This window comes from Aptenodytes patagonicus, chromosome 6 (genome assembly GCF_965638725.1).
Source record: "Aptenodytes patagonicus chromosome 6, bAptPat1.pri.cur, whole genome shotgun sequence".
Classification (NCBI taxonomy): Eukaryota; Metazoa; Chordata; class Aves; order Sphenisciformes; family Spheniscidae; genus Aptenodytes; species Aptenodytes patagonicus.
In genome coordinates, this window is record NC_134954.1 from 6,993,570 (window position 1) to 7,007,069 (window position 13,500).

The 13,500-nt window shown below is 38.5% G+C and overlaps 1 protein-coding gene across 1 annotated transcript in view; it reads right to left on the bottom strand.

Annotated features, from left to right (window-relative positions):
- Nucleotides 1-13,500, bottom strand: part of SLC9A9 (solute carrier family 9 member A9) — a 218,327-nt gene that overhangs the window by 54,804 nt on the left and 150,023 nt on the right. Inside the window, exons 13-14 of the mRNA XM_076341008.1 lie at nt 7,609-7,657; nt 2,040-2,119 (exon numbers count right to left, since the gene is read on the bottom strand). Of these exons, the coding sequence (XP_076197123.1) occupies nt 2,040-2,119; nt 7,609-7,657 (129 nt within the window). The remainder of the gene's footprint in view (nt 1-2,039; nt 2,120-7,608; nt 7,658-13,500) is intronic.

Below are 13,500 nucleotides of genomic sequence, written 5' to 3' on the forward strand. Positions count from 1 at the left end.
AGAGCTGTGAGTCACAGCATTAGTGGGTTGAACCATTATTCTGTGCAGGTATATGGGCATATGTTTTCAGGATTAGTAAAATGTAGAAGTATTATTTGTAGTAAAAATGTATTTTAGGATAACGGCAGGGCTATAGTCTCTGAAAATCTGAATTCTAAAGAAAGATTTTGACTTGACTGCAAGAGATATTGACACATAAATAAACTTGTTCGTTTTAAGAATATTAAAAAAAAAAATAACTTAAAATATTTTCTTGAAATGCAAAAGACATGGAAACCAGACTTTCATAGCATCAGACATCCATATTCAAGATTTCCATCATACAGATAACCTCTGAGAAATGGTGCTTCTGGTGCCTTCTACAGTCCTTTCATTTTGCATCTACTGTTGTCTGACTTTTTCATATTGATTTCTCTTTCTGCCTCTGTCCCTCGTTTTCTAGCTCTACTCTTGTTGTCTCTTTCATGTCTTTTTTTAACTCATGCCTCTGTCCTGTTCTTGCCTTCCACGTTTTTTTGCTTTCTCTTTTTTTTTTTCCCTTTGTCTCTGTTCATCTGTTCCTTTTGACTTTTAGTTTCTAAGACGTACCACAACCACAGGCTATTCCTTCTGAAAAAGAAGTGGGACTGGGTGGTAGTTAAAGCCAGTTATGCTGGTACTCAGCATTAATATTTAAACATACTTCCCCCCTTTATACAGCATTCACCTACTATTTCTAAGTATTCTTGAAGAATTATTCTAGGGAAACACTTTAATGCTAAGTGCTTTTTGGCCCTTAAAACTGCTCTGGTAGATGAATTAGGGCGATACATTAATTTTTAACCAAAAAGATGTTTTTTCCATCAAAAGTCTCTTTGAAGGATAACCACTTGAACTCTCAAAGGAAGCTGTATTCCCAAAGAGTTACATTTTATCAGCTGAAATATTTCATCCTAGTTTGCTGCAGCTGGTATCAGAAAAACATACATGTAGCCTGAATGTTAATCTCTACTCAGTAGCGCGGGGTAATGGACCGATAGACGTGCTGTTGAATAATGGAGACTACCGGTAGAGCTTTCCCTGTTCAGCTCCTGAGCCAGTGTGCGTGGAAATTAGCAGACGGGCTTCTCTTGTTATTCATTGTATATCTCTGCTACAGGCTTAGGGCATGATTGTTGTTGTGAGATCTCACTGAGAGCTATGCAAAGCCTTTGCAGAGTCAGTTTAAAATGACAGTGAGTCAGAATGGTAGCTTTTACCATCTTCGCGCAGGCATTAGTGACACCATGGGTGGCAGAGTGTATGTTCTACCTTGGCTTTGGGAGGATGTTCTTTTTAAGAATATTTTAGAAAAAACACTTAAAATATTTTCTTGAAATGCAAAAGCCATGGAAACCAGACTTTCTAGAATAAAGCATCAGACACCCGTATTCAAGATCTCTAGCACACACGCCTCAGTAGGAATGTGAATAGAAGCACAAAGACTCAGGAATCCAGGGAATAGGAGGTATGAGCTCCAGGGAATAGGAGGTATGAGCTCCAGGGAAGTCCTGGGAGCCACATCTTCACAATGGGTTCGTCTGTCTTTGTAAGAGGTGTGGGTAAACCAGTGTGGTCTTATTTTTACTTTCTCTTGGGTAGCTACCGCTTTCTGAATATGCGGGCAGGCAGCAGCCGTTGGGCTGCTTTGGTCTCCAACCTCCTGGTTTCTCAAACACGGAGTTTACACCTTCTCTGATTAATAATTGGATCAGTTTTATCCTGTAATTTAAAAAGGTTAATTTATTTAAACCTATTTTCTATATACTACTGTAGGGCAGAGCTTCTTAGCTCATTCTCACTCCTCATAGCCTCAATCAGGAATGCACTACCACTGCACTGCCCAGCTTCTCTAGACCTTCTGTTTCTTTGAACTTTCAAAATTTCTTCTCCTTACTAAACATGTTAAAATAAATTACGCTTTTGTTTTTAAAAGTATAATCATTTTTTGATTCTTAAACATTTTGAAGGTGCCAGTTATAATGCAACAATCGTCTATGGCTTATAACAGAAAAGGATACTTGTGGTCAAAGCCATACCATATTCTGAACAGCCATGCGCTCTCAGCTTTGGTTGTATTTTTATCCAAGTTAGATGCACTCTGCAAAATAAATGAATAAAGTGAAAAGCATTTTTGTAACATAAATAAAACATGGAGTTCCAATATTAAAAATACATGTCAAACCAAATTACAATTAACTGCCCTTTTTTTTTTTTAATTTAAAAAGCTTCTTTGGTGCATAAATGTCATCTCTGTGAATCAGTTCGGGAGCAAATTGGCTCATATAGCACATTTCTCATTGCTATATACTCATTGGAAGAGTGCAGCATTTAATTTTATTCATGATTCCAATTTTATTAAGCAGCTGAGAAGCACTATATTCTGAGATCAATAAAATGATATTTCGATTTAATTGCCATTGTGGGATTACTTCAGTTTACTCCTACAAGATCAGATGCTATTTGTGTATGTCTAACAAAATGTCATTCCCAATGGGATCGTGATATTCTAATCATTATGACGCTACTTTCCTTTCCGTGCTTCTTTCCAAGAGGAGAGGAACACGACTTGAGCCAACAAGACTCAAAACACTGCTTTCCATTCTGCAAGCTAATTCTGGGGCGTGCTGCACAGGTAGATAGATGGACTGTCCTTTTACTCAGGGTCATTATTTGGAATAGTACATTAGAAACAGTCATCACATCAGTACTAGCGGAAGAATTAGTGGCAGGATGGAATCAGGAATGGGATTGCCAGTTCTCTAAGGATACTGCATTATTGTCTTGTTTGTGTTTTGCTGCAAGTTAGATTAGTTTTTAATGGGAATATTTTTCTTTATGCAATTTTAAACCGTTTTATGTTTTAATCTAATAATATATTAAAAGTTTAATTTCCTATTATACATTAACATACATGTAAATTGGCTGATGATAATAACGTTAATGATCTGATCCTCAAAACTGTAAGGTTTAGTTCCAAGCCAACCTGTACATGGGAACTTTTACATTGATTTCACTGAGTTTTGAATAAGGTTGTATGGAGACAGAAACCATATCGTAGCTGTTATGATTTTGCTAATGTCAGAGGTGGCCGCAGTGAACTTACAAATGCACCAAAGAGGCCACATATTATTCTTGGGATCTGTTTCCTTGTTACCGAATCGAGTATTTTAGCAACTCCCCCTCGCAGCTGGGGAGGCTGGAGGGGGGAAGAAGATGGTACTAGTCCCTAGTACCTTCTGCATTTTGGCAAGATAGATACAGATTGGGAAAATGGTTGAAACATTTAAGCAGGAAGCGTGATGGCAGGTAAGGTCTACGTTAGGTCAGAACAAGAAGACAAAGAAAGAGGGTGAAGGACTAGGGTGGGCAGGTGCAGAGGTGAGAAAGAGAAGGACAGGCACGGAAATAGGCGTATCGTGGAGTTGGCTGCAGCAAGCAGCCAATGAGTGCAACGCAGAGGGAGGCTAATTAAAAGCACAGAGAGCTCTGTAAATGGCCTGTGTGTCCTTGGTTTGACTACCAATGTTTCCAGAAGCCATAGTGTTGTTGGTTAATTCCTCTTTCTAAACTCATTGTATATCTAGCTTCTTCTTGCATTCGTGTTCCCTATATGAAAGCAGTGGACAAAAAAGTCTACACCAGAGCGTAACTCTCCCAGAATTTGCTGGTCCTGACCTGGACCTGCTTTTATTTCTTGCACCAACGTTAGGTCAGAACAAGAACGCTGAAAGAAAGCTTCGCTCCACACCTGCTCTGGTGGCCTGTAACCTCTGGCTCGTTCGAGCTATGCGAGTTTGATACGTGTGGCACCTTCTTCCTTTTGTGTATGAAATCTGTTACCAGCTTTTGCGTTAATGGGAATCTGGGTAGTTATCTGTAGCGCAGCTCCTGCATAAACAGTACAGTTAAGGGATGGCAGGAGATGTTGGTGTGAATGCTTTTGGGCTAATTTGCAGATCCTTGGATCTATGGTCTTAAAAAGTAACTTTTCACTTTCCCTACAGTTCAGAGAGGTAGAAGAAGGGGAGACAGTCCACCACCTCTCCTGGACAACAATTTTCTCTCTGGGAAGTGAGAATGCCAATGTTTCTCATCTCTTACTTGGGAATTACCCATATGGAGATTATTCTCATCAGTCACTTGCAATAACTTCACCAACCAGCTGGCAGGTGAAACTGATGGGAAAAGTATAAATAATTTCCTTATTATACTAATAAAGATATAGGGATGGTTAAATAAACTATGAACATTATTTTGACGGAGATGATATTGATAGGTGTTTTGCAGGCTATTTAGTTTTCTCCTGAGATCAATACTACATCTACAACATTTTTCCAAAGTACTTGCAGAAAATACATTCTTACATTGTCTCGATAGAGGTTAACATAGGAGAATTTCTGAGATATATAAACCATCTGAATAAAATATGCTATTGACTATCTTTGTTTATGGGAAATGAGTTAAAAAGCCCACTGCCATAAAAGCCTTTGCCTTTTTTTAATAGATCAACTTTGTAACTCTGCTTAGTGATTATGTATCCTGCATTCTGCTTACCAGAGTTACCTTTTGGTGTTTATACTCTGAATGTATGTGATATGCAGCAAAATGCTTTTGTTTATTTTAATATATTATTTTCTATACAATAATATATATTATTTGTAGTATGTATTATGTAATTCAGTTCTTTCAGAACTGAGTTATGACAGTCCATCAATAAATAAATGGATATGAATATGAGGCTATTACTACTTCTGTTTATGCTTATGTTGTGATAATGATTTGATGATAAACACATCTAAGGAAAGGCAAGGCAGAACTGACACAAAGAAACTGAGAGATGCTTTTGATGGATGAGGTCACGGTATGGTGAAGTCCAGATGCTAATTATACATTAAAAAGCTCTACATGTTTTGCTAGGGAAGGAGGCCTGGGTTCCTGGTCTTACAAATTGAACTGGAATTTGCTGCTAGCTGACTACCGAAATTACTGGTTGAGCCAGTCCAGAATAGAGCAATAAGCAGAATCAGAAGTCCAGAAACAACCGTGTACAGGGAAGTCTTGACTAAATCAATCTAATTCCTTCAGAGAAGAGAAAACTGAATTTGTGGAAGGGAAGGGACAGAAAGAAGGGAGGTCAAGATGAAGAGGTAGGAAAGGAAAAGGATTATGCAGCCATATAGCTGCTATTGCCTCTGACATAGTACTCGTGAGGTGGGAGGCATTTAAGGCTTTTTCTGCCCCTAAAAAATCCAGGTCTGGTTACAGATATGGATTGAGAGGTTCCCACAGCAAGATACCCTGTGTCTTGGGAGTCAGGGTGGCCACAGAGGAGATAGATTCAAATCTCTGCAGCAGACCTTGTGGCTTCCCCGTTCTGGCCGAGTACTCTGGCTGAGAAGGGAGGAGCCTAGAGGCTTATTTTCCACTAATTTTGCTGTCCTTTAAATGGCTTATTCTTGAGAAGATATTCAGTTCTTATTTCTGGTATAATCCCCCCGAAGCTCCAATTAACGGCACTGAGAGTTGGCACGCGGTTTAAAGTTCATCTGGGCGAGTGGGAGACACTGGCTCTTGATACATTATTTGTCCAGGGATATATGCAAGCAAAACAACTGCTTTCACTGTGAAGACACACTAACGTAGGAAGAAAATGAAAAGTAGGTAAACTAAATAAAAACATCATATTAGAAATAAAAGGAAAGAAAAAAGACAACAAAAGGGAAGAAGAAGAATGAGAGAGAGATGAGATGAAAGAGAAAATCAAAAGAAATAATTTGGCATAAGTTGAATAACTGTGATAGGCACCGAGTTAAAACAAAGAGGGCTACAGAGAATGCAACGGAGGTCTGAATTAGTAAAAGATTGAGATGTCAAATACAAAAAAGTCAGACAGATGAAAATAGAATACCACAGGGGGGGAAAAGAATAATCAGAGCAGCAAAATTATTTTCCAAGGTAAAATTTACTGCTATAAGAATGCTGACTGGGACATGATAGGGCATGAAAGGTGTTATATTTATTTATATCTTCTGTGTTGTATTGTTGAGTTTTGTCACCAGAGAAAGGTGTTAATTCATAGGGCACTGTTGGGACACTGGATGCGTTATTGTTATTCATAAACATGATTATTTTCATTTTTAATAGAAGAAGGAGAAAATTAGATGCCTATTGACTTCTGAAGAAATCAGGGTTTCACAAAACATGCATTCTGTCAATTTTATACTGCATTCGGCATTCTCCGATCTTTGATAATTCATGAGTGCTGCAAAGTAGAAAATTTCTGAAATGATCTATTGTTAAAATCCAATCAAGAATAGACTAAGATTAAGGTTCTGTGTCCTGGCCTTGGTCGGAATTTGGGCAGAGGCATTGCAAGAATTCCTACCAAGATGCTTAGGAGAGTGATATTAGTGATTAGTCCCCCCAGACTCGGAATAAATCAGTGTCTTGGCATGCTGCAATGGAGCGTTATGCTAGCCCTTTTAATAGTGGCTGAGTTGTAAAACTAAGGATATGGTCAGATATGAATAATATTCTTTTTCCTTTTTTTCAAAGAAACATTAGGACAGTTAGGCGCCTGAATTCCATTCAGTTTCAATGAAAGTTGAGACCCTAAATGCCTTCAGATATGTGCAAGTGTGTAAATGTAAGAATACTCAGTACGTAAGATATATTAAAATTCTGCCTAATGATATCTTTAATGTATTTTCAAGTGAATAGAGTATCTTATTCACGTCTTGCCCTAACTTATTTTCTACATTTATATCACTGTTGGGTGATTTCAATTTCAGTTCCAGTTGTGCAGTCTGAAAGAGTGCTTGGGATGCCATTACCTGGAAACAGGAACACGGTTAGTATTAGGCACTTGCTTTTTGCTTTGGCAACTTGGCAACCGTAGCGTTGCTTCTCCCTAGTCCTACCGCTGTTCCACGTACCATGCTGAAGCACGGGTTATGTCTCTGTGTATTGACGCTCTATAGATTTCTACTGTTGTTGCAGGCAGTGCTGCGTTTGAAACAATGCCATACATGTATGACAAAAAAGGGAGGGTGGCAGATGAACAGCTGCAGCTTGTTAAATAGCCCCCTTAGTTTGAAGTTTTCAAGTTCACTATGTACTTAGGTTTCCATGTGAAAAATAACTGAAAAATATTTTCAGAAACCTGACCTACTCGAATTGAACATTACACATTCTCCCTTTTTATTCCAGGGAATTAAACGCTGTTCTGAGATGTCTCATTTCCATAAATGCAGCATTTGGAAGGCGATAAATATTTGGATTTATCAAGGCAATACTTCTATTATTTTGTTTATTAGACCTCTCAGGATATCTTCGCATTTATTTATAATTTTCTTCAGAACTCTGTAACGTTTTTAGTTACAAAATTGTCATGAGTGCATGCGCGTTGAAAAAAATATACATCTCCTCTCTTTGTACCTTGTACAACAAAGATACTTTGCAGCTCCTTTTTATTTTCAACCTGCCTGTTTTAAACATTTTCAGCTGTAACACTATTTTTGACAAGCATGATCTGCCAACAACTGAACAGTTTTTAATTCAGCACGTATGTCTAAAATCCTGACGTACCTGGCTTGTAGCTTCTGCTTTCAGATCTTCATCTGGATCTACGCCAACTCTGTTAAAAAAACCCCAAAACAAAGACATATGGTAATGGTCTGATGTATATTAGAGAGCTTTGAGGGTAGAAATGTTTCTCTTGAGTCACTCATTTCCTACTAGGTGAGAAATGCAGAGAAGAGCTGGCAAAACATGAAGATCACTTTTTTAATCAAGGAAGTTCTTAATAAGTTTTTAGGAAACTTGAGATTCTTTTTAACTGCCACTCATAACACCTGAGATCAGATCTTTACCCTGGCTCTGATCCGTATCTGGGGAGAGACAATCAAGTCATCAACCTGTGCTACGAATTCCTTAATTACTGGCAGAAGAGAGGTGTCGAGGAGGAACTGGAGTTAGAGAGGTATGTGGAGAATAGGACTGCAGGGCTCTGGCGTTTCTTGACCGTGCTACATTATGGATAGCTTGTGGCTTTTGGAAAGGGCTTTACTTGGTGTACAAGGTACAGGGAAGCAGCCCACAGAGGAGACTGCAGTGGGTGATGTGCAAGGGGATGAGAACCTGGGTGGTATTTTGCTGATACGGACAGGAAAAAAATTAAGTTGGCTGTTAAAAGCAACGCGGTGGGAGAATTGACACATTTTGAATGTGGCTGATACTCCGAACTGAGGAGAAATGTTATGAGTTGAATGACAGAGGCTTGTGCCGATGTTCACACCAAGAAAGGAAGGAGAGCAGTGAGGGATGATGAATGACGAACCTTCTCATCACCGGAATCTGAAGCCCATGGCTAGGCTGACCAACAGCCCCCGAATGCCTCACAAGCTCCCACATAGTATCAGGTCCACCAAGCTAATACAGAATTTACTGATGCAAATAAAATACACTCTTTCACTAGATTTTCATTTAAGGACACTTTACTGTTTTTCTGACAGTCTTCGTTCTTAAGTATATTTTTGCTTTTGGTAATAACACATCAAAATAAATTTAAAAGTAATATTTAATACGAACAATTACATACCTCAGCATTCTTTCCTGTAAATATTATGCACAGACTCTTATTCAGTCAGAGACAATGACAGGAACTATATGCAAAGTAGATGCTTTTTATATGTAAATACTGAATAGAAGAGAAAAAAGACGTTTGTTTCTATCGTAGCTCTTGAGCGTCAACAAATCTGAGTCCTTCAGGCATAAATATTTCTATCTTTTTATTAAAAATAATGATCCTGGTGCTGACTCAACAAGGAGACAGAATGAATAGCTGTTTCTTTTCCTTTTTTTTTGTCCTGTTGTTCTTTATATTGCTAGAAAAAGCTTCTGATGGCACTAACCTATCCATTAGTTTGGAGTAAAGCAAGTTAGGTATTTTCCATTTCGTTAAAATGGAAACATTTACATGGGAAAAGAGAAAGAAGCATTACATGGAGGTTTAACCATCTGTCTGACATTGGATTTGTTATTGTTATGTACGGAACAGTGGTGTCTGGGGCCTTATCTGTGCTCGGCATTGTAAAACTAAGCAGCGTGAGACAGCCCTGCACGGCAGAGTGTACAGCGTAACTACAGCGGGATGCGAAGGCTGAAACAATGGCACAAATGCAGGTGCCATGGTCCCAAACTCATAAAACAGGTCAGAATCAGAAAGAGAATCCCAGTCTCCTAAATGCAATTACATGCCCTGTTTATTAGACTACGTTTATTCGCTAGATGTGTTCGCTGACAACACTACTTGGCCAATGCAGAAATACACCAGCAGTACAATAGTTAAGGGTCTGCACAGTTCTGGAAATAAAAAAAAATTCAAAGCATTTACGCATGATAGGTGCAGCTGAAAGGCTACAGCACAAACTTCCCCACACTCTCTTCTCCTTAATGAGCTTGACTTGACCTCAAAGAATCAGTCTCCCGGGACAGAAGTAATTTAGCCTTCATGCAGTTCTGAACTTACTGGAGTTGAGAAACTGCCAGTTCTGACTGCTTGTGTGTATTGGAGTTGTGATGCGTTTATTATAGAATGAGCCAAGACAACAGAAAACATTTCACCCGGGACTAAAAGGACTGTAGCAGCAAATGTGAAAAAGGGTAGGCAAGGGGGCCTTCCAATAGGAACCAGAGTTTCTGGCTGTAATATTGTTTCAGTAACAGTGATATAATTACTAATCCCATTGACAGCAGGAATCCACTGGCATAGAAAAAAAATCTGGATTTAGAGAGTTTCGCAGAATTTGTGGTATGCTTAAGCTTCTCTGCATGTATAATTTCTAATCCTTATAGTTACAGAGAATAGCTAGCTGTTTTGCCTTGTTTATTCTGCAGACAATAGGTTATTATAATACGGCACATATGAAGATACTCACATGAAACCTTAACAGGAGTATTACATTTAAAGCCAGAAAAAAACCAGCAATAAATATCTAATGAAATCACACTTCAGTCTTAGATTATCCATATACGAAAAAGAAAAGGCGGCTTCTGTGCCACATAAATGCCACAGAGCCACAGCTGATGCTTTCCTTCGGTCTGGTCTCTACTCTTGTTTAAAACACAGGGTCAGATGCCATTGCTGTTTTTCTCATGGAATAGTATCTCGCTACTGGAAATTAGTGTGGATAGCACAATCTCACCTATTGATTTAAAGTCCCTTGGGAAAAGGACCAGATCATTCTTTGCATTCTATGGGAGAGTTTTTTAATGCATTAAAATAGCAATATATTTTTGTAATAATTTGAACATTAGCCATTTTATTAAGTATGCACTAAGCAGACTCAGTTCAGTCAGTTCTGAAATTGAGGCTAATTATTTCATATCCAAACATAGGCTTGGGAGCCTGACATCAGGCACCTAGCACTGAAAATCATGGTCTGCTATAATTAACTCCGATATACTTGACATGAACTAGAATGCTATTTTTAAATTGCAAATGTTGAAAAAACAAAGCATAACAAATTATATGAGACAGTCAAGACAACTGAAATTAAGCACAGATATGCACTTCAAGTTTACATCCTTGACTTCCTCAAAAGACCTGCTAGATCTAATGCTGTTGCCACTAGAATTTGCAAACCTAAAATTCGTATAAATTACTAGACGGCCTCAAAGAAATACTCTATTGTTAATATTTGCATAAACATCTTTCCCCTTTTAACCTTCTCAGTTTTCCATTTCCGTCAGAAGATTTAATGGATGGTCAGAAAAATATTTTCTTAGTACTTTTTCTCCTTTCTTGCTGTCAACTTTGTCTCTTTTCCCCTGTTAACTTGTTTTACTTCTTGCAGTCTCCCTTTTCCGTCCTTCTTTCCCAATTTCCTGGTTGCTCTCTATTCCTTGTTCACTTCTTCTTGGCTCTTCTAAATATTGTATGCTTTTATTTCTGCCTTTCTATTTTTGCATCTTTTTATTCTATAAATTAAACATTTAGGATGACTCTTCTTCCATAAAAACAAATGCAATGAATTTTTAATCAGATCTATATTGCAGTGGAGTTTATCTACTCTGTGTATTTAGATAGGCTTTAGTAATGTCTTAGATTTGAATGCCCTAGATAAGGAGGAATTCAAAATCCTGAAAGCTGCTCTGTGTTGTTCTTTTTCCTTTGGGTCTTTTTTTTGGGGGTGTGTGTGTGGTTTTATGTTTTTAAATAATGTCTGGATCAAAACCTGGATTCAGAGATTGTTCAAAGCTGCTATATTCAAAATCTGGAAGTGAAGCTTGTGACTTCAGCCAGTCTCTAGCAATTAGGCCTAAGCATTGCTAGGAACTGTGCGTTAGTCTGCAGAAGGACCCTTTACAGTTGACAGTATTTAAATCCCCGTGTGCAATCAAGTGCATCATTTTTTTAGCAACAGTCAGAATGCATTTGGTAATAAGGGGAGGAATTTGTCACTGAATACAAAGCAGTCGATAACGTCTTTTCTTATAGAGTTTGAAATGAAAATGGATGAAAAGATAAATCCCAAATTGTCAGGGGAACCGGTAGTAAGAAATACAACACCAATCCATAGGAATACCGAGTAGTAAATCATTATTCAGGCGTTGCAAACTTTTACTTCCCTCACTTCAAATCACCACAAAGTCAACACTGTAGGATAAAATCTCTGCGTTCTACAGGGAAGCCACAGAAAAACGTATAGACTCATGTCTTCACGAGGATCTAGGCATGCAGAGCAGAACTTCTGGTGTCTATACTTAAAAGTGTGATTCTCAGCCCTCCCTCACTTTAGGTGCCAGGAAATCTGTAAATAGAGACATTTCTCTGAAATCTGAATTCTAATGACTGAAATTCTACTTCTGGGCCTGTAGAGGCTTTCTGTGTTTGCAGAACGGAGCCTGGTTCATGCAAGTTGAATCTTGCTTGCAGTCCCACCGAGTCTGGTTTGCACCTACCATATACTCACACTGGTGAGCTATGCTCCAGATGAAGCAGCCAGGACTGCTTTTATTTGAAAACATGTCCTGAGAGCACGTAGTTGATTCCATCCCCTTTTTATTTAATGACCGGTCAATTTGAGCGTCCTGCAAAGAACTGGGAAGCCTGGTTTCATCGGTCACCTCAAACTGAGATGATTCCACACCACACCTCTTCAGAAGTGCCAGGAATACTGGCCCGAGAATGATACGGGTGGTGGCACTATCCACTGTCCTGCTGAAGTTGTCCCGTTGTACCAAACACCTTTCAACTTCAAGCACCAATGAAGCCCCAAGAAACAGTTGTTTGTATGTGTATTATTTAATGCAGCTAATGATTTAATGAACAAAACATCAGGCTTGGGAAAGTTTACAAGAAAAATGTCTCCTAAGGCGAGTAACAATTTTCCCTGATCTAAGCGTATGATGGTGAATGGGTACCTGATGGAACATGACTTTACAGAGCTGTCAGATAAAGGTCAGAATTAGCCATGTCTCTTCCACTTCCTTTTCTAGATCAGTGAGGAAACAAAGGCAATTCAAGAGGTGAAAAGTCAGGCATCTCTTTCCGTTTCTGGCCTCACTATAAAACGGGGATAGTAATACTTCCTTCACCCCATGCTCATCTGTTTTGTGTAGTTAGCTTGTAAGTGCACATCCTTCATGACGTTTGTACGAAATCTAGCTTAGCAGAGCTATGATTTTGTTTAGAGCCCTAGGAGTGCTGCTGTAAAATAATTAATAACAATATTGGCTTCTTTGCTCGTCAAAGGTTTTACTGGAAGAACTCACCTTCTCAGTGCAATTGCCTCAGCCTTCCACTGGCTGTCTCATTGTAACTAAACCAGTCTTTAAGCCTCAGCTTATATCTCAAAAACTGCACATACCAGGAAGGGGTTTTTGAGTATGTGATTTATAACCCAATTTTTAAAGATGGCCATTAAACAGCATTTGCAGCAGGAGTCTTGAATATTTTTGCATGAATAAATCTGAAGCTTGTAGCTATCCATCATCAGCATATTGCATTCAGTACAGAATTATTAACTGTAAAGACTGGAAACATGGGCAAAATCCAAAATAGATTGTTTCACCATCTCTAATAAATCATTACAATTGAAATGAAAAAACCTTCCGGATAAATAATGATTGCTCAGGCCATTATTCTTGTCCGTGTGGCAGTAAGTGTGATGTGTATTCCTAACAAACTGACACCTAAAATCTGCTTTTGCTCCTAGATTGCTATATTGCTGCTATTGCTATTGCTGTGGACTGATGCTGTCAAACACATCTGCTTTTTTATAGTACAATATTTTGATAGACATAAACCCCATGGAGGATTATAGCATGAGTATAGATCTTCAAAGTTCAGCTCAAGCTGACTTTGTTAATAAATGAAAACACTTTAAGTTGAAGGCAAGAATGATCACTTGTGTCTCACAGCAGAAAGAACAAATCAGTTTAATTTCATGCTGAGAAGGATTAAAATAAATTATC